At 41.1% G+C, this 21109-nt stretch overlaps 2 protein-coding genes across 11 annotated transcripts in view; one reads left to right on the top strand and one right to left on the bottom strand.

The window, feature by feature from the left end:
- Positions 1-1549: 1549 nt before the first annotated feature.
- Positions 1550-7758, bottom strand: cdx1a (caudal type homeobox 1a). 3 transcript variants are annotated; one of them, XM_037078263.1, is made up of 4 exons: positions 7724-7758; positions 6381-7134; positions 5185-5333; positions 1550-3048 (listed from the first exon to the last, which is right to left on the bottom strand). In XM_037078263.1, the coding sequence occupies exons 2-4, from the start codon at positions 6718-6720 to the stop codon at positions 2863-2865; spliced, it is 675 nt and encodes a 224-aa protein (XP_036934158.1). In that variant the 5' UTR covers positions 6721-7134; positions 7724-7758; the 3' UTR covers positions 1550-2862. The 3 variants fall into 3 exon arrangements, with proteins under 3 accessions (XP_036934158.1, XP_036934159.1, XP_036934160.1); XM_037078264.1 differs by lacking the exon at positions 7724-7758 and having other exon boundaries at positions 6381-6899; positions 6967-7240; XM_037078265.1 differs by lacking the exon at positions 7724-7758 and having other exon boundaries at positions 6381-6890; positions 6967-7240.
- Positions 7335-21109, top strand: part of pdgfrb (platelet-derived growth factor receptor, beta polypeptide) — a 37602-nt gene continuing 23827 nt past the window's right edge. Inside the window, exons 1-4 of one of the 8 annotated variants that reach the window (XM_037078250.1) lie at positions 7335-7518; positions 10828-10932; positions 13054-13197; positions 13466-13755. The gene's annotated coding sequence lies outside the window, so the exon portion shown is untranslated. Of the gene's footprint in view, positions 7523-10827; positions 10933-11766; positions 13756-21109 lie in introns of all 8 variants that reach the window. The other 7 variants (XM_037078249.1, XM_037078248.1, XM_037078247.1 and 4 more) reach the window with 7 other exon arrangements.

Here is a 21109-nt window from a genome sequence, read left to right as displayed (position 1 = left end):
CTCAACTGAACTACATGCAATGAAAAACAGCAAGCCCGTGAACAAATAGCTCAGTACTGGCAGGCATCAGCTAGTTGAACGAAGTTGTTTTTGCAGTAAGTTGCCACATGAGTGAGCTCATAGTGTTTGGAGACGTTAATTTTCAGTTTGCATCTATAAACAGCATTTGGTTAAGGGCGTGGACTGAGTCAGCCAGTGTTTTCATCCTCAGACATCAGCTCAGTATCACTCTGAAACACCTATTTGTATAAAATAATAACAGTTTGTTAAAAGTCTGGTGCTTTGTTTGTTTTAAATGCTTTGTTATTGCTGTTAAAGCACCATTAACTATCAATATTATCAAGTTTTTCAAATGTCAAACTATGTGTTTTTCGTCGTATCCTTGCTGTGGGTCTAATCAAAGGAAGAGATAATGTGATTGGTTTGGTTTGATAGCTCGTGGTTAAAGGTTGATGGCCATGGATTCAGCTGATCCACAGAGCCATAAAATTGGTGTTTATGGTTCATAGTGTCCTTAAACAACCGCCTACGTTCCTTTTTTAAGTTGAACCCTCTTCACAGGTGAACTTCTGACCTGCTTTACTGAGCAAATAATTGACAACACAGGAGCAAGTGTGATAAAACGGCCTCTATATACAACACGGTCCAGGATCATTCCATCACCTGATCAGCCACACAGCACTACTTTGCTTAATAAAATGATTGTATGGTTACCAAATTGTTCAGTATTATTGCAGCTGTTTGAAGCTTTTGAATACATTAAGTTTCAAGACAAAAGAAATCAAAAGATATAAGGCTGTTGGACCTTAGCGCTCCATAGCTGTGTTTGACCAACAATCAAACATTTATTTTTTGATCATAAAAACCAGGTGATTTTTGTCGATGTCGTGACACGTTCATGTGATGTTACACTGCCATGCCAAAAGGAATTCAACTATAAAACACAGCCTGATGTTTTTAGGTGACAATCTTTCAATCCTGGGCATGACAGTTTTTGACCTTCAGGTGATTTAATATTTTAAACAATCATCAACAATTGTGCAGAGTGGAGTTTGTCGGAAAAGTTTTATTTAGTAAATAATCAGTATGTGTACAGTACAGTTGTTCACTGGGAAGCAGTGTGAATGTAAAGAACGGCAGTGCTGGGAGATAAACATTATGACATTAAAATCCTGCATTGTGGCCTACATCATTTTATAATTCAATTATGACACAAAACTTTGGTAGTCTGAGATTGTAATTTCATTAAATTAATGTATAAATTGAGTAATTTTGTGGGCAGATAAACATTTACACTATTGGGGCATGAAGTAGCATTTTTTCTGTGGATGCATTTCATAAAATGGCGAAAGCAGAGAAAACCAATAACTGGCGACTGTGGTGAGTGCTAATGCACAGAAATACAAATCAGATCAATAAGCTTCCGCTCTGAGCGTACTTTTTATATAATGTGCAACAAAACGTGTTTTACAAGCAGCAGAAGTTACATTAACGTCTGCTAAAGAACATTAGTGCTGAACGAGAAAACTTTTCTCACTGCGACACAAAGTCGATGGTTCAGTGGTTTATTTTGAAATCCTTGGCTGACTCTGGGCTGTGCTAAATTTACATTGCTACATTTACTACTTTTTCTTCCTCTTCTGTGACCTACAAATAGGAACAATTTTTCAAAACTTTGTTAACAGCTCTTTCATGTACAGTTCTACATTTCATACATATAGTACATACGCCCTGAATGATTAAAGAGGTGGGTCCTTTTGTTTTAATTTGAGATTTGTGGGCTTGCTGGTCCGATGACTGCAGCACAATGAGTCATATGTCAGCTGTTTTTAAGGATGTGGCTAAACACTGTCTGAACAACTTATTCCACAGGTTTGCTCTCAGTTCCTTGCTGTTATCACGATGCCATAGCTGAAAAAAGGGAATAAAAACACATTTTAAGTCAAAAATAAGGAAAAACTGTTGTTAGTGAGTGTTTTGTGTCTTCTCATCTGTGTAACTGCGTACACTTACATGCCGGCGGATATGTTTGCATATTAAAACACATTGCTTTTACCTCCTGTTTTGTTAACATTTCTGTGCATTCTCTCCGTTTCACCCATAAAAGCCATTTGCTGATACTTAAATGATCTGTTCCTGTGATGTATCCTGTTTCAGTAATTCAACACAGTGAACAATAAAAAGCTGTTAAACTTTCCATTCTTGTGTAATTTTTTCTTCTTCATCCTCTCCTCACTGGTGACGAACACAACATGCTCTGTTCTCTCGGTTTCTATTTCCTCTGAATTCAAATGGGATGGACAGACTAATTAGCATTTTATTAGTTGTATTTCCCCCAAAATAAGCAGAGCTGTTTTTAGCTGTTTCGTCAGAGGTGGGATTACTCATTTTCATTTGTATTTATACGCAACTTTAAGATGCATTTCCTCATGCAGTTATAACAAATAAGAAAACAAGAAGACACGCTCTTAGTATTTTCTCAACCGTGTAGCAGATTCTTGACTATACATGGACATCTGGATTCTCAAACACAGCTCAGACACATTTCAACATCTTTTTGTGGTAAAGAATGTAGAACTTGTGAAAAGGGTTTTGGCTTCAACCAACAATTCCTGACAAGTGACTCGTCATCCTTAATCAGTATCTTTGTGCTGTTACTGTTATAACCACATTAAGTTCCTGTGAGATGATCAGTGCATCAGACGTGACGTGCTTGTCATTGTGAAAAGGCAGGAGGTGCAGCATAATAACATCATGTTGAATCATCTTCATTCGATCTGTGGTAAACTTATAAAAAAACACAAAGAAAAAAAACACTATGTACATGTTTCATGCTGTATCAGTCTTCTGCATGAAATCCAGCTAGTATTCCTCTGATATCGTGTCAGATAAGATGTTGCTGCTGGGGCTGGTGGTGACTGGAGGGTCGGCGGGTCCACCCAGCACAGGTGGGGTGGGCGTCGTTGTGGAGGCCTGCTGGGAATGCTGCAGCTTCTTCCTGTTTATCTTCCTCTCTTTGGCACGTCTGTTCTGAAACCAGATCTTCACCTGAACCAGACAGAAACATCAGATAACAGATTCAAAGATTATGTTTTAGGTAACTGAATGTTTCATGTTTTTTTTTTTTTGTTGTATATCATCGAGTTTGTTATAAGCAGCGGAAGACGAACTTGTGATATGGCTTTTTTGTGTTCACTTTGTCTCGCCATGCCTCGCCTACTTCTGCTTTAGTTTAGCAATTTCCTTCTCTTCCCAGAATGAATTTATTGCACTCAACTGTGGGTTCAACATGCAGAATGAGTAGGCGGTGAAAAATATGATACCAATTATAAACATTATGAGAGCAAGTGGGAGGCTTTCACCATTAACACTTATGAGAGATGTTTTGTTTGGCCACATAACATTGTGGTTTACAGACGTTTCTGCTTTTTCTTCTAATGCTGCTTTCTCCAAATGGGATTGCTGGAGAACTTTCTGTGCGTGTGGATGTAAACATGATGATATGAAAAGCAAAGCACCAAGCAACTACGTGCACCAATACTGGATTCCTGTATTCGAATAATAACTTAATTTATTGTGTGATTAATCTGATAAAATGTAACTTAAATTGAATAGAACCAAAGACCTTCCTGATTGTCACATTTCGGTTGTGACACTTCTTCGACTCATGTAAACAGAAGAGGAAATAAAAGGTGTCAACCGAAGTAGATTGGTGGGTTTTTCTGACAGACAGACAAAACAAAAGCTACAAACTCCCCCGTTTCTAAATATGTTTCTGCCCTAATACGTCCTCCTTTGTTTTCATTCCTGAAAAAGGCAAACACTTCTGGTAGTTCCACTAAACTATTTATTATTGCTTTCTGGAGCCAGTCCTATGTGACTTTCGAAGTAAGAAATATCTTACAAATGAAAAGTTGACTTCATAACTGATATAGCACACACTTGGTTTATGCTGAATGTCAGATATGGATCTGGACAGAGCCCTCTGTTTTTACTCTGTGTTAATTTCCATCCGTATTTTCAGTGTGGAAAGAGTGCTGAAAATCTGTACTCAAGTACAAGCACAGTTCATGACTGAAATAATATTCAGTTACAAGTAAAACTACTGGTATTCAATAATACTTACGTAAAAGTATTCTTTTCAAACGCTACTCAGAGTATTAACTAATTTTAACAGTTGATGCTTGGTGCTTTATCAATAGCAGCAGTCAGTCAGAGGGGTTTTCTGTTTCTACAGATTTTCAGTCTGAATAACTCTAAACTCCTGCTCTGCTCTGCTCAGTGGTCACGGTCACTTCTCCAAACATGGGCCGGCTGCAGAGTTGTGTTTTGCTGTGATCAGAGAGCGTTGCCAGTATCTCTCGTTGGTAGATTGAAAATAATTCTCTGTCTCATTTCGGGATGTTTTTAAGGGCCTCGCAGACCACAACTCCGCCTGTGCTTTGACTCTTTCAACACAGATACATTATCACAACCTCCTCCACTGTCGCCATATCTGTTGTTGTTCTGTACTCTTGAATCTGAGCTGCCTTTTTGCGGAGTCATGCTCGCTGTCTCTGCCAGTGTGAAGGGCGCACAGATGTCTGTGTGCTGTTACAGTTAAGTCATCTGAGATTGACGTGTCTGTCTTTATTTGTAAAAGAGGCACGAATGAGCCTGTTCTTGGTTTGGCATGAACTGTAGTTTATGGTGCATCCACTGATATTGCAATTCATGGCCACAGTGGCTGCTGTTCATCAAGAACTACATACCTGATTAAACTAAATCTAACTTCCATTTACTGGCTTTTACTGGAGCTTTCAGCTGCATCTCATTGTCTGTCTCTGCAGATGGAGTTTGCGGGTTGACCATAATGGCCTGACTTCACAGGAACACCACCCTGGCCGTGTAGAATACCTTATTTTCATGATTGTACACACTGTTACTGTGTATTGGGCTTGGATTGCTGCCAAAGCGTGGGCGTACAGCACTTACGACTGCAACTGAACGCATCATGATTAAACACCGAAGCCGCTGTTGAGTTTGTGGTTGATTCTTCCTTCACATTCGCTCCTGCCCCTTTCAGTCATCTCCCTGTGACTGTCACCTGCTCTCCTGCATCGTAACCCTTCCTCTGCTTCCTCTGATTTCCCCACCCCGTTCCCTCTCTACCCCCAAATTTAACTTGCTCTGCAGTCCTCCCACCTGTCTTTCAGAGAGGCCCAGTTCCACCGACAGCTCAGTCTTCCTCCTCATGGTGATGTAGCGGTTATGCTGGAACTCCCTCTCAAGCTCCAGGCGCTGTTGATCAGTGTACACCACCCTGTACTTGTCCTTCGTGCGAGTCTTTCCTCCTGAATCGCACAGAAAAGCCCAGACTCAGTCATACAAAAGGCACATGTTTGAGCCACTGACCGGTGTGTTTTCCTACCAGTAAATGACAAGAATGACTGTAACGTCAGTGTGTCACGTGCTCTGTGAGTTGTGGCCAAACAGACGGCTAATTTGGTGCCACCTTCAAGTTCAGGCGCCACTTAAAGCCTCATCAACTCGATTAATCACGCTAATTATTACCAATGTAAAGACTCCAAACTGCATTGCATCAGTGGTCCCCCCCCTTATCACTGTGAGTGGTGTTTACATAGGTGTTTACACAGGCAGCTATTCATTGACACACATGTTCACCACACGCACACATAAGCTCTCGGGGAAAAAAGGTGAGTCAGTTATTGATCAGAAATCTTGACTGTGTGACAGTATCGATCGAGGCACACCAACACCAACACACACACACAAGTGAGGTCTTAACTTTTAACGTTTTTAGAGGAGATTCAGTTCACAGACTTCCTGCAGGGCAGTGTTATCTCCCCAGTTTGTCAAACCGCCCAGTGGACAGAGAGGGTGGGGGAGCCACACTTCTGCAGACTGCGCGGCCTCCACTGTTAGCTTTGCACTGACATCTCACAACGCTGTGCCGGAAGGGTGAGGCAAAAAGCTTGATGAATGTGTGTGCGCAGTCAGTCTGACTTTACTCTGTGTACATGTTGAAACAGTTCCCGTCTATGAATATGTGTTTGACCACAAGTGTGATTTCTACGCCCTCAAATAATAAATAATGTTAGTTTTAGCATCCTTAATCACAGGGTTAGTGTTATCTAGATGGCACCATTCATGTTAGCTTCATTCCCTGACATTAAAAAAAGGTCTTATATGTGATCAGCCTGCAGACAGATCAGAATATGAGCTGGAACAACTTCAGATAAGAGTTTTATTAAAATCAAAGGAGTTTTCTGAGGCTAAAAAAATGTTTAAATGTAAAACTCTTACATTACAAACATGGTTCATTTCTTATAGACCAATAGAGTGTTTAATTACATCACACAGATTATATGAAGTCCCACCTGTGATGGACGGTCTGCTGGATTCATGTGGCCTCCTGGAGCTGAAGGGGTCCTGTCCAGTGATGAAGTTGTAGGGGGTGAACGACCCTCCTCCGGAGGCAGTGGGCGTGCCGCTCAGCTCCGCGGAGGAGAAGCTGAGCTGGCCGGCGCTGGGGCTCGACCCCGGGAAGCTGTACGGATACTCGTCCCGGGGAGCGTACACCGGGTTCCAGGGACTCGGCGACGGGTCACCGACTCCCGGGACGTGATGATAACCGGTGAAGTCATACGGAGGCGGGAGGTACTGAGTGTTCAGTGACAGGGTCTGAGCCGGGTGTCTGGCCGACTGTGAGTTGTACATACCGGCGTCCTCGTCCGACAGGTGGGCTGACTCTCAGGTAGACCTCGGTGGATCAGACTGCCTGGCGCATGTTAGGCCTCCGTGAGTACTCCCAGCGGGCTCCGGCGCTCTGTTGTCACTCCAGTCTAAGGTTCAGGCTTATTACTGGCCCGGCTACCTGAGCAGTAAGACTAACACACCTTTATAGATTTACTGCCAAGGAGTTCAAAAGTACCATCGTGACGTCACGCTTTACCTGAGACCCACCTGCCTGCTCGTCTTGGCGACGTGAGGGCATTGACCCTGATTCACCCAGTCTGCCCTGTTGGGGACAACTGTGATGGAGGCCATCATGTAATACGTGCGTGAAGTGTGAGCGTGCACGCCGGTGCGTGTGTGTGTGTGTGCAGGCTCATGTGATCTCCAGCACAGAGACTGTAAATCAAAAACATGAGCAGGAGTTAATTAAAATAAAGCTAAAGTGCACCTCCTATCAGCAGAATGAAAAGTGAAAGCATAGAATAGACTTTTTTTCTACACAGCCAGGTAAAACCTGAAAAACAATAAGTGCCTTTACTTGTCGTCTATTTACTTTTGGATATTAAAAAACAAAACAAAACAAAAACCAACAACAACCAACAAATTCAAACTCTTAACAAATAGTAACCGCTAACTGCTGCTAGCTGTAGCTGCCCTTAGCTTATTAGCAGCTAGCAATGCAGCTAGCGGTCCCGATACTGGGGGAGTGTTGGTTCTCACGCCGCTAGCCCTGGAGCTCGGAAACAGGAAGGGCCGTTGCTAGCTGGTTAGCATGCTAACGTAGGTCGGCTAAATATATCTCTTCAACACACTACATCACTGATGTAACCTAACTTACATTATTATTATAACTGAAGGATAACTATTTCAGTGTTGCAGCTATATTGAGTTTAGACATTTATATACAAGTGGGTAGTTTTAAAATAACACATTTTGTAAGCAAAAAATATTTTAAATGAAATGAAGAAAATGTGAAATGTTGAACCTTCAAGAAGCAGGCTAACTGGAGCAGTTGGCAGGGATGGTCTTAAAGGAAATTAGGTAAAACTGTCTGGGGCCAAGGTGCTGGGGGGGGGAGACCCAGATTTTATTTTTTGAAGCAAAATAGACACCAATTATCATTAAAACAATAAAAAACAAACATTTAACTTATTGTCACTTTGATAAAATGTAACAGTAAAAATAAAAAGCCTCTATTCTGAAAATGTTATGATTTTTTTTTCTTACACATGTCAAATCATTGAGATTTCATTGCCGATTTCCACACGACACGAGAAATTTATTGATCCAAAATAAATACTAGCTAACTTTGGAGTGACTTTCCTCAATATGCTAGTTATGTTTGCAAATAAATCAGGATGCCGATAAAGAAAGGAGAGGAAAATGAAGGAGCTTGCAAGAGCTGTATGCCCAAATAGTAAGTTCAGAAAGTTGTTCCCAGGCAGGCTGAAGAAGGGAACTGTGGGGTAACATTACATGCCAAGTGGTGGCCCTAACTAGCATCAGTGAGGGAGCCACAAGTGGGCCCAGACATTTCTGTAGTCTTTTAAAAAGCACAATATTTCCCTGTAGAACAATACAACTATTAAAAAAAGGGTTGGCATTGCACGGAAAAGGTACATCCAAGAACCTCATAGTTATACTTAGTTACAGTACTTGAGTAAAGGTAATCGGATATGTTTCATCAGTGAGTAGTTATGTTTCACATTGACTGTTTATTTAAAACAAAGGGCAACAAAGCCAACTTCCTCTTTAAATCTCCAGGGATTTCAGTAAGATATTGTCTTTTTTGTAGTCACTTGTGTAATTGGTCCTGCGATGAGCTGGCAACTCATCCAGGTTGTACCCTGGCCTATGCCCATTGTGTGAAACTGGATTTGGCCCCAGTAAGCCCCGCAGCCCCCTTAGGGGGCAACGGCAACATCCCGCGACCCTCACGGATAAGCGGAAAGAAAACGAAATGAAACGAAAACTTGTGTAATTGTTCAAAATGCGGGAAGACATATTTGACAGGATTTTAAGGATGTTATTTTTAATGGTATGACAATGAGATGAAAAATCTTGGGGAAACACAAGTAAAAAACAGACAGCAATGAGCTCATAAATGTGTTATTTGTGAAACACCATCTGAACTTTCTGTAGTATAGCGTAGCATAGTGTGTTACATCTGTTTTGCAAAACCAGAAATTGGCCTTTGATAATCAAGTTTAACATAATGGTTAAGACGTGTAGGGTTATTGTCCTCTACATTCATGCTTAAAGCAACCACATGAGGGCAGCAATAACCTGATAACTGGCAGGTTATTAACAAGGTTTGGAGTCCTTCTGAGAAACAAACCTGTTGTTTCCATTGGAACCTGTTCTTGGCTTAATACCTTTTCCTTCACTCAGTTGAAGTCCTCCGAATATCATGCTGTAAATCATACTCTGTATTCTAACTGTTATGGTTCTTCTACATCCTACATCTATCAAACATTCATTAAAGATTTATGTGAGTATCTTGGTCAGAAAACTCATTATGAGCTGTAACATCAAGGAAAGTGCAACATAAACAACCAACACATATCACAAAAAGGGTTGAAATACATTAGGTCATTGCTGTCAGAGTAAAAACAACTTGACTAAAAATAAATGAAGCTTGGTTTTAGCGCTTAAAGTATACCTTAGATCATGTGTTAATTTATAAAGCCCACTGGAGTGTGCCAAAGATACAACCTCAGGCTGTATAAACTTTAATATTTACCTAAATGAGGGGTTCCCCTAAAAAAAATAATAAAAAAAATGCATGTATGGAGATTTAGTATAAACAGTGCAGCATAAACAGTGTTCCCACAGCTCTCCTTGTAGTCTTCTTGGTGTTCAGGTTCAGCAAAGGGGAACTAATAAGCGACTGGTTTCACCGATTCTAAAAGCTCACATGTGTTAGAAAGAGAGCTGCTGTAGGTGCCCAGACACACCCACAGCTATCATCTTCAACATTCATGCTTCCTCTAAGACCTATTACAATCCACATAAAGCCAGCAAACAGTACTCATCAAGTGCCCAACCCCTGCAGCCTATCTGTCAGATTCTGCCTCATCATGACAGTCCGTTGAGAAGGGTTTATTAGAGCTGTGATTTAAGGGATAAGTCCATCAAAAGAAAATGTATTGCCAACTAATGTATTTTGGTGACAGATGAATTGTTAACATATTTTTTCATCACAATTCTCAAACATTTGCTGGTGCCAGATTTTTTTGGTTTTTAGACTGTTGGTTGAACAACAAACTTAAAGATTTCACAACTGTGATGATCATTTTTTCTGATTTTTCTTGTCATTTAATAGACTAAAGATTTAATCTACGGATCAGTTATTGTAAGTGGCAGCCCCGGGTTTTATATTGTTTTTGCTGTACCATATGCATCAGTATCATTGAGCATCACAGTAGACTTACTTATCGTCCAGGATTACTTGTTTACACATCTGATCTTTCAATATGACAATTTTAAAATTGTGAAACTTATATTGATGGTAAACAAAGCTCCGTTAAGTCATGAAAATCCATCTGACAAATAGGGTTTCTTAGACAGTGACTTTACTTTGTGGTGGACCTGGTGGGAGAAAATATAACCAGTATTCAGTAAACATGGAAAGTCCAGAACAGCGCTCAACTCCTGCCAATATCACCATCACATCGCCTTCAGACATTTGAAACACAAGAACAGCTATCACCACCAATCAAACAGTATTTACACTAGATTCCTTTTTTGTGATACAGTGGATTACTTTAATGATAACAAAGGTTACCATGTAATTCATATTCAGTAACTGACTACATTTTAAAAGTAATCTGACCAAACAATGCATACTTCAGAATGCCCTGATTAATGACAAGGCAAGTGGCCCTGACTTTTACGACTGAATCAGGTTAATGTTCTTCATGGATAAAAAATAAAACTTGCTTTTTCTTGTTATTATTACATTTCTCAAACCAGACAGAGGAGGTGATTGAAGTGGATCTTGTAGATTTAACATGCCATCCTTTTGTTGGCTGTTCCCCACTTACTTTTTCTCTAATATCTGTTGTTTTCTGGATATGCCTTTATTAGACAGTCTGCAGCAGAGAGCTGACAGGAAATGAGGGCGGAAAGAGGAATGAGACGATGCAACCAAGGTCCCTGACCGGACTTGAACTGTGACGTGGTAATTATATGGTCAGTGTCTTACTCATACACATCACTGTTGCCTCTTGTTCTCTAATTTTTTAACATCTCACTACGATGTATGTAGTCAAATTAGAGCTGCAATTTATAATTATTGTCATTGTCAATGAATTTATCAGTTATTTTCTCTGATTAACTGTTTTATCAGTAAAATCTACAGAATTGTGGAAAGTGCCCACATGTATGATAAAGCTTTCATTTTGTGATTCCTGCTTCTTTAATGTGAAGACTGTTTCTTTTTCTTTACTCCTCTGTTACAACATTTGTCCCCATTTTCAGATATTTGAAAGACCAAACAACTAAACAATTAGAGGAGAAAATAACAGACAGATTAATTGACAATAAAAATAATCTTAAATTACAAAAATCCAGTTTACTTTGTTCACACTGGAGAACAATGAAGAGATGTTTGTTATTTTTACTTGAAAAAATTATGATGACTTGATCATCAATATTGTTGCGGAGCAATTTGATTTGATTGAATAGTCATTTAATCGAGTGATTGTTGTCACTCCAAACTGAGACTTTTACTTTCCTGTGCTGCTGCTTGAATTACATTGTTTGTTTTTACCTGAGATCTTGCTTCTTAAAGTATGATGATGATGACAACGATTATGATGATGATGATGATGATGATGATGATGATGATGATGATGATGATGATGATGATGACGATGATTGTAGTCCCAGTGTTTCAGGTTCAAGTCTTGCGGAGCCGTACAACTCTTACATCCTTTATTGCTTCACTTTATGATTGATATGACTTCACATTAGTCGTTTCATGGCTTCATCCATCTTCATCTATCAGAGGTGTGTTGGGTTCAGCTCCAGGTCCAGGCCTCCAGAGTTTCCTGCTCCTAGCTCCCTCCACCCTCCCAGGGGCCTCCAGGGGCCCCCTGCCTGTCAGACGCAGAGAGATAACTTCGCGCTTTATCTGAAATCCAGTACAACACAAACACAAGGGCTAGCTATGGCAACAATCCAGATCAGCAGTGAGAGAAGCCACTCTTTAGCTGCTCTGAATAAGCACTGTATTGTTATATTGGTAAGTGGTTCGCCTCTAGGAATAAACAAGGACGGCTGCCAAATATAAAGCAATAGACACAACTCAACTATAACAACATGCTCAAGTTATGCCTTTAAACAGTTATTTACACCCACTGTGTCCTGTTGGAGCTGTTTGCTGCAGGATGTGTGTGTCTTGCTGATAAAGGATTGAGTGTGTGAAGAAGTATTTCATAATGTGTATAAATGTTGCATTATTAACTTCTTTCTCTTGTAAGCATTTAAATTGACCTTGCAAGCACTTAAGCATGCATGAGGGGATTCATGGAGTTAAGTGTGTGGATATACAGCAGTATTTTTGCAAGAAGGTGTTAATGACATAGAAAGAACGAAATAGATGTTAAGGTGGGACAGTCCTGTTTTGGTGTTGCTCCCCTCCTATCTAACAACCAGGGCTCACAGCCTCTCTAATTACTGCTTGCAGGGCTTTTAGATTTACCCTCACAATTAGAGGAGAACATGGTTGCCGTCCAATTTAGCCCCTGTTCCCTCCTCCCCTCTGTCTGCCCCGAGCCCTTGTTCAAGAGAAAAGGCCCTTGTCAGCTGCAGGGTTGCGTTATGAATTTCAAGCCATCCTCTCATATCCTGGGAAAGTAAGAAATAAGGGAGAGAGCCAGTACAGAAAACAGAAGTATTTGCATGGTGTGTGCATGTGTTTGAAAGAGAGAAGGACTGAAAGGATTAGAGAGGTGGGGGGGAGAACAGAGGGAGGTGTTGAGTTATTTAATGTGGGATGAATGGAAAAAGAAAGGAAATAAAAACAGACATAAAAAGAGATTTAACACATTAAGAGGAATGGGTTCACTTAGGCTTAAAAAACTATGTGTTTAACCTCTTTTACACCTGATTCTAGCAGTGTGATTATGTAAGTGAGGTTATTTTCCTGAGAAACTGAGACTTCTATGTTTGTTTCCAAAGCAGGGCACCACGAGCACTGCCAAAACCTTTTTTTTTTGTCCTGCTTGGACCTCTCACTCTCACTCTCACTCTCTCTCTCCCTCGCTCACTCTTTCTCTTCCTTCTTATTGTGTTTGTTGTTTTATGGAGGGGTTAGATGCGGTCCAGATTGCTGTTGCCAATAGAGACTGTCTCAGTTCACCTCCAGTTGCTCGCCACTCCATTCATAAACAAATCACTCCAGCTCGGGAGACTCTCAGCTGCTACTGAACAACAACAAGCAGAACTCGATCTGTAAGTTTTCTACCTCTTTCTTTTCTCTCTCTCTCTCTCTCTCTCTTCACTGCCTTTTCTTTTTCAAACTTCCCTCTATTGCTTTCTGCTCAACTCCCCCTCACAGAACCCTCCCTCCTCTCCCTCTCCGACTCACTCTTACTCCAGCCTCAGCAGGGCCGGGCCACTGACTCCCTCCTCTGTGTGAATCTGTCAGTGAAGTGGTGTGTGTGTGTGTGAGAGTGTGTGCGCATGTGTCCATTGGGAACACTTCTTTTTAAACTTACAGCGCTCTTTGGGAGCGGTAGGCAGGCTTTTTTTTTCGGAGTGTGAGAGAGGAGAGGAGACCCCCGTGGTGCTGTGATTTGACTAAACAAACAGCCAGGCTCAGAGCAGTACCTCCTCCAGCGGACTCCCGGGACGGCAGAGATTAACCTCAGACTCTGAACATCTGAGGGATCTATACATCTGAAGGAGCGGTCCCTGTAGAGAGCTGGAAATCTCTGATTTCAGAAGGAGGAGGCCGATCGCTCGGACAGAGAGGGAAGACTTGTCAATGCTTCGAGGATCGCTCTGAAGGTAAGCGGTCTTACTTCACTGTCACTGTCAGGGATTTTACTTTTAGTCATGGCTGCTTGGCAGCTGTTGGCTGATGTGCTGGACAAAGTGGTGAATATTCACTTAGCCTGGACAAGAAGCTCACTGTGACAGATTCATTTCACAGCTGTCTGTCACAGAGAGGATGCAGCTCATCCTTACAACACTGGACTGTTGGTTCATATAACTTTATTTAAACTGACCATTTAAGATGATTTTAATACAGAAAAATGTACTCTTTTTAACAATATGTGGTTTAATGTTGTTGCTAGTGTGTGTGTGTTTGTGTGTGTGTGTGCATATGAATGTGTCTGTGTTGGTGGTATTTGTAGCCTGCATACTTGCATGTGTAAACAACAGGAATTACAATGTGAAAGAGTGCGAGCAACCTGTTCAAACATCAACATGGTGATGGCCTGCATCTCTGTACATAGACACCTTTTCACTCTTTACAAAACAATGTTTGTCTTCTCTGGAAGAGAATACGTCAGACAAGGTATCCCAGGGTCTCTCTCACAAACACATTGGGCTCAATAGTACAAGCTGTTTGCGTGCCCTCCACTTTGTGCTTCACTGCTAAACGGTTTGTATATACAGCCCTCTTCAGTCACCCTGAGTCAACCGACGGTCCTCGCCGTTCAACCATCAGTCTCTTTCCTCCCCCTGTGAGTGGTCCTAATAGAATCAATCTTCTCTGCATAGCTACATGGAGCAGCTCACTGACAAGCTGTGCAGTGATGTCAGACCTGGTATCAGTCACTGTCATCAGCATCCTCCGTTGTAACTGTGCATGGATCTTCACATACCGGCTGTTCTTCATAGCTTCATGCCTCGGTCACCCTTCTTTAAATGTACATCTCTCGTAAAGCTGTGATTCAGTCCGGTCTGAGGAACGCAGGGCAGAGCAGACGTAAACAATCTCTCGAATCATCTCTTCGCATTCATCACGGCAGAAGGTTTTAGTACCTGGAATGAGTAACATTATAGCAATGTGAGCTGTTTCATGGCCGAGACACATGTGGCATGCATGTCTCGGTGCTCTAATCCCGCCATATGTTCTGCACCTGAAAGCACTTCCCTGCTATGTACCGCTTGCTGCACTGTTTAGTTGTTTGGTCGGTTAACTGCTCATCCGTCTTCCGTGTGTGCAGATGACCTTTTTGATATGGGGGCATCTGAATTAGCTGTAAACAGCATTGGCATGTGTAGAGTGTGTGCAGCTCTCCTATTCTACAGTTTGGAGTTTCCCTTTGAAGTCTGTGGATATTTCAGTCCAGGCATTGTCTCGTATTGTTGTTGCAGATGAGCCTTTGGAAACTTGCATGCATGTCATACTTTTACCATCAACGGTATTAGACGGTATTACATTCATATCATAGTTCAGCTGGGTGCCTCTTGCAGAACACTTCACAGCACTAACTTTAAAGCAGTACTCTGACAAATCTTAACAGCATGGATTTTGTAAAACACAGTGATTTGTCTCCTGAGCAGTGGGGATTTTTCTCCCCATGCGTCAGGCTGCTGGTATGCACCGCAGCAGAGCTCCTCTCCCCGGCCCTGATGCAGCGCGGCCCAGTCGGCTCCACTCCCCTGGCCCAGACCTAATCCTTTGTCATCAGCTGTTTCCTGGCTCTCTGGGCTCTCCACATGCCAGCCGCTCTGAGAAAATGTGCTTCACATTATGACCATGCAGAATACATGCTAGGAGTCCGATTTGGCTCACATGTAACAGTTTGAGCTCAGCAGAAATTTTTGAAACACACTGATTCCATTCTGTCCTCTTGGTGATTTATCCTCCGTGAGCTGGAAGCACAGCTGTTCAGCAAACGTGCTCTGAGAACTAGTACTGTTTAGATCTGGATCAAGACTCGGACATCTCATCACATGACAATTCTTACGCTTATTGGTGAGTGTATCTTGTTTTTTCATATTTAAATATAGTTCTCTCTGACTCACTCTTACTTATTGGCTGAGTCATTATTCATCACTCATACTTGTGAGCTGTTGTTTCTTTGTAAATCTATCAGTCTTGTGCCCTTCTGTCGGTCATTGCTTTTTAAATGCTGCTGTACTTATACGCTTATTTGAGTCATAGCCTTAATGAGGAGCATTAAGTTGTGCTGCGATACAGCATCCTGTACGGCTGCCCGTCCATCTGGCCTCCCCCCTTGTTCCCTCCTTCTTTTCCTCCCACCCACTCACACTGAGCTGACAGGCAGCTGCATCTCATCTTCAGTCAGAGAGCGCAGCCACTCCTGGAGGAAATGTTACTTTTTCAGTTATAATACCAAACTTTTTAAAAGGAGATCAGCCTTGAGTTGTAAAGAAAGATGTCACTTTTAAATGCATAACATAGAAGTTGTTACTACAGTGCTGTAAAGTAACTAAGTATGGCATTTGGTGTTGCTACTTTACTTGAGTATTTCCATTTTATGCTACTTTAAGGACTACATGTTAGAGGGAGACAATGTTATTTTTACTCAACTACATTTAATATGGTATGATTGTTGTCACTAGTTACCTTTCAGATTAATATTCATAAACAAAACCTACAAAATCAAAACCTGTTAATCAATTCTAATAAATCTGTACCTGCACAGTCCTAATGAGGAAGATTAGCAGAGCTTTTGAGTGTGAATCCCTCAATAAAACAAAACTAGGGATGTTTTATTTTTAAGATATTTTTTGTTCTAGAAAAATGCCTGCCTACAAGGACCTCCTAGTCCAGACCTGGCAGTTTCCTGAGAGTTGTATCACATTACGCTCAGAAAGGAAGAGGAGTTTGAAGTTTTGGAGAATGGACTTTCTTGTGAAAGTTTCTATCTCAGAGCAACATTATGTAATTTTTTTACATAAATGAACACCTTCAAAATCATGTTGATGGTCCAGCGTCTTGTAACAGTGTGAATGCTGTCTCTATTACTTGTTTCTGCACTTCAGTGAGAGAGGGTTGGATCACAGTGTTGCATACATGTTTTCTTCAGTTTTCTGTTTTCTTTCAACACATAACATTGTTATGATGCGATGAGTCCTGTTTGTCATTAGCGCCTTGTAGTTGCATTTACGACAGTGGCGTGGACACTCAGAAACTGTGGGGGGCACCGAATGACATAAAAGACCAATTTCTATATAATGCTACTTTAAAATGTCCAAAAATGACAAGGCTTTTTTTTAATGCTTTGTTGACTTGAGTACGTACTTGTAACGTATGTTTCCAACAGTTTTGTTCAGAGTTAAGGAGGATTATGTTTGGTCGCCAGTTAATATAACCTCCTGGCGAAAGTGAGGAAGAAAGCTGGCAAACATCATGAAATATCACATAAATAAATTCATAAATCATTGTGTAGTTTTGAAAAGAAATTCAGAAACTTGAAAGGTAATGATTTTGATGAAGTAATGATAAAAACTCAGAAATATTAATAATTTCCATAACTGAATAAATAGTAACCATCGTCAGAGGAAAACAAGGCCTCCACAACAATGTTTGCAGCTAGAAACAGCAAATATAAAGTGAAACAGTATGAAATTATGTTTTGTTTATTTATCAATGAATATTCGATGAAATCAATGATTTCTTTCCAAAAACAACATAGTGCATCTTTAAAAATGACCTCATTGTGATTGTCTCTCCCTGAGTAACTCTTGATTATCCCACACTACCTGTGTCTTTGTTCTTTTTAGATCCAGAGACCCCTAGTGGTAGAAGTTACATACTGTGCAATTAGGAGGTTTTGAATGCAAGACTGGCTTGTAATGAACTACTTTTACACTGTGGTACAGTAATACTACCCTCACTCAATTATAGGATTTGCTTCTTCCACCCCTTCATCTGAAAGATATTAGAATCTCTTCTCCAACTTTACTGTGTCAGGAAAATTACAGATTTTCAGCAGGAAGTTATGGTGTCCATCAGATTCTGTTTAAACTCTCCCTCTGGAGTTTGTGCTGTCGTCAGTCCAACAAAAACTTGCTGGAGTTGGTGATACAGTGCAGCGAGGGAAAACAAAAGAAAACCCTCCGTTGCTTTGACAAGATAAGAATATTCCTAGTCTACGATTATCATTATTATGTTTAAGTGCTAAATTAACATACCTCTACATACACATGCCCAAACTGCATAGGTCATATAAATTATCACCCATATTGATGCCACTCTGTCTCTCTTTTCCTTCCTTGTCCAGTTAATTATGGTATTTAGGGAGCAAGTTGAATTTAAAATCAGTAAGGGCTAATTATATGCAGCTGTTTCTTTCTTTCTTTCTTTCTTTCTTTCTTTCTTTCTTTCTTTCTTTCTTTCTTTCTTTCTTTCTTTCTTTCTTTCAGGGGGCCTTGGGTGTGTGAGAGTGGAGGAACTGGAGGTGTGTGTGTAAGTGTCCTCCATTTCTCACGGGGCAGGTTAGGGGGTCTGGTACCCTAAAGTGTTCATGTGACGGCCAGTGTACAGGATATGGAGGGTAACGCAGATGGGTGGGAAAGAAAAATGTGGGCGGATATGGCGCTGCTTATACTAGCAAATGAATCTGATATTCCTGTATTCCCTATGAGCAGCAATAGTTTGAATTAACTGGGACAAAGCACATACAGAAAATTACAGCTTAGCTGGTAGAAACATAAAGATTTACTAACTTCAGTGACAGCAGCTGCTTTAGTTCTTGTTATCTTAATCACTTTTCCTTCATTTAGGCTCCCAAATGAGTAGAAAACTACACCATTAAACGGATATCAAACAAGAGCCACATCTAACGCTGTCGCTCTACAACCATCAGTTTTACCCAGAAGCCCTTTACATCCCCCCACCACCACTACAAACAGCATTTACAACTCTGTTTGAAAGGGAGCGAAGTGAGACCCACAGTTTCCCAAACATGTGTTGCCTTAGCATGAGTACAGAGTCACAATGGTTGCTGAGGCAAGACCACTTACAGTCACTGTATCCTGATGCTGAACCAAATCTAACCAGAGGGAGGTTTTAAAGCAAAACCAGAATATGATCATGCAAACTTGAGATGGCTTCAGTGCGGCTTCAAGCTCTAAAGTTACAGGATACAAGCTGTTTTTCTGGCTGATTCAGACGTTTTCAAAATCCTGTGTCCAGCCGTGCAACAGCAGCGTCTTGTTGGAGGTCAGTGTATTTAAAGTGAGCCAAATCTTACAAGTGTTGCCAACATTTAAGACCTCATTTCAACCTCAGTCTGTCCTGCAGACAGTTAGGCGACATTTGCCAAAACTAATATGACACAGACAAGTTTCTGGAGTGTATAAATATGTGGGTGTTTTTTCCAGTGATGATGTATTTATTCGTTTAACTGGAACTGTCAGCAGTGCATGTGAATTTTGCCTCAGTTATGTTCACACACAATAAGAGCTCTGAGGTTTTCAATTAAGGCTGTCTTCATCAACATATTTTTCCAAACAAAGATTTTATTATTATTTTGGGATACTGCTAGATTGTGTCAATATGCTTTAAAGTGCAAAAGACACATCAGTTTTTCTCAGACAGTCCAGTGCTGCAGCTCTTTATTCCCCCGCTGTCTGAAACGGTCTGTTTCAGCTCTTGTCTCTTTAAGGCCCCACTTCCTGAATACACAGCCTCCTCTGATTGGTCAGCTCACATATGCCTGACCCGGCAATGCCAACAACTACAGTGCAGCTGTGCTAAATAGATTATAATTTGCCAAACTAGCTACAAGGCATAACATATGTAAATGTGGGATATAGAGACGAATTATGATGTCACAAAGATTTAAAGTCAAATACTGATGAGGCGTTTCAGGGAGCGGGAGAGAGAAGCTTCTGCCGATGTGGACTTTTTTGACTCTCATGATCTTTTACATGCACAGGAACCTATATAAAAAAAACTGAAGGAAAATTTAAAAAAATTAAAGTTTCTTTTAAAAAACAAATAAAAGCAAACAGAATTGTGTGGTATTGATATTTCTACATACGTGAAGATGTCTGAGGGCTCTAAAGTTAAAAGTTTAACTGTTTTTTTCTTTTCTTATACATCCAAAAGATGGATTGTTATGAAACAAACGCAGGCGCCATAAGCAGACTGAAGCATTTCCTTCTTATCACAGCGCTCACATTTTCTGACAGCATGTCTGATGACACGTGTGCTATCTTCGCTGAAACCGCCGTTTACGCATTTGCCTGCACTTAGTAATGTACATTATGTTCGCGCTGGGCCGCCTGGGGTGGGAGCATTGCATCTCGGGTCTGCTGTCAAGGGACCAGAAGGTTTTCCTCGGGGGGGCGGGGGGCGTCGGTCTATCCAAGGCGAGTGATAAAAATGGAGGTTTGTTTGAACAAAGACACACTGGGTCATTTTTTTCCCACAGAGCTTGCCAATATCCGTCTTTTCAGAGATCCGTCCAGGAAAACTGACATCCTTCTTAAAACTAAAAAAGAGGAGTACGGTGGGTACATTTACTCTGCGCTGTGGCTATTCTAGTGACATGATTTGGGACACGTCCTGATAAAGTGTTAGTTCTTATTTGAGCTATAATCGTTTGCATTGGAAAGAACTGACCACGAAATTGGAGTTGTTTGTTTTGCAGATCACAGATTCCGGTACACTTCAGCAGAGTAAACATGACCGTCTGTGATGTAAGGCTTGTGTGTGCGTGCCGTCCCACTCTACGCTTTGATGTGGTCTTTCCCATAAATTGTATTCTGTATGTCTGCGTGCTGCCTTTGCTGTCTTTTCCACCGTCTGGTGCTGTGTGCAGTATTCTTGTGGTGTGTCTATGGTTTGTCATGCTTTGTCATCGGTCTAAGTGCTCTGTTTCTGCGTCTTGATTGTTTTTTTTTCTGTTCTGGTCTTTTTCTTTCTTTGATCTTTGCTCTTGTTTTTTCTGGATTCTGTGCATCTTGTCATTTAAAGCAGCTTCTCTCTTTGCACAAGTGTAATTCTTTGCAGTTTTGGTGTCTAATGTTGTCTCCATGAGTATTTGGTTAGAGGCTGTGGTGGTCTGCTGTGTCACTGATGCATCACTGCCTTACACCCACACAAGGCCAGAAAATTTCCCCATACAGGAAGTCAGAGCTCTCCAGCTGCACTTCGGGAGGCTTTTTGGACATCTTGCTCTCTTTTGTTATAGATCACACTTCCCCCCCCCCCATTTTCTAAGCGCAACCTTTCCCCCCCTTGGGACACACTCGTGCAAACACTTGGCAGCAAATGTGTTTCAGAAAGCAGTTCCCACCTCATCGAAAACTTCTTCATCGCTGCCAGATGTTTAGATAAAACATGCAGCTACAGCTACGTGTGTATATATATATATATATATAGATAATCCCAGAGGTGGGATTACAGACTGCTGTGGGCCTGGGGCTG

Source organism: Acanthopagrus latus, chromosome 18 (genome assembly GCF_904848185.1).
Source record: "Acanthopagrus latus isolate v.2019 chromosome 18, fAcaLat1.1, whole genome shotgun sequence".
NCBI lineage: Eukaryota > Metazoa > Chordata > Actinopteri > Spariformes > Sparidae > Acanthopagrus > Acanthopagrus latus.
This window is presented reverse-complemented; position numbering and strand designations above follow the sequence as displayed.

Coding starts and splice junctions, on each gene's coding strand:
- cdx1a (XM_037078263.1), bottom strand. CDS start 6,720: ATGTACAACTCACAGTCGGCCAGACACCCGGCTCAGACCCTGTCACTG. Junction 5,334..6,380: donor CAGCAGACCGTCCATCACAG/GTGGGACTTCAT, acceptor TGTGCGATTCAG/GAGGAAAGACTCGCACGAAG. Junction 3,049..5,184: donor TGGGCCTCTCTGAAAGACAG/GTGGGAGGACTG, acceptor TGTCTGGTTCAG/GTGAAGATCTGGTTTCAGAA.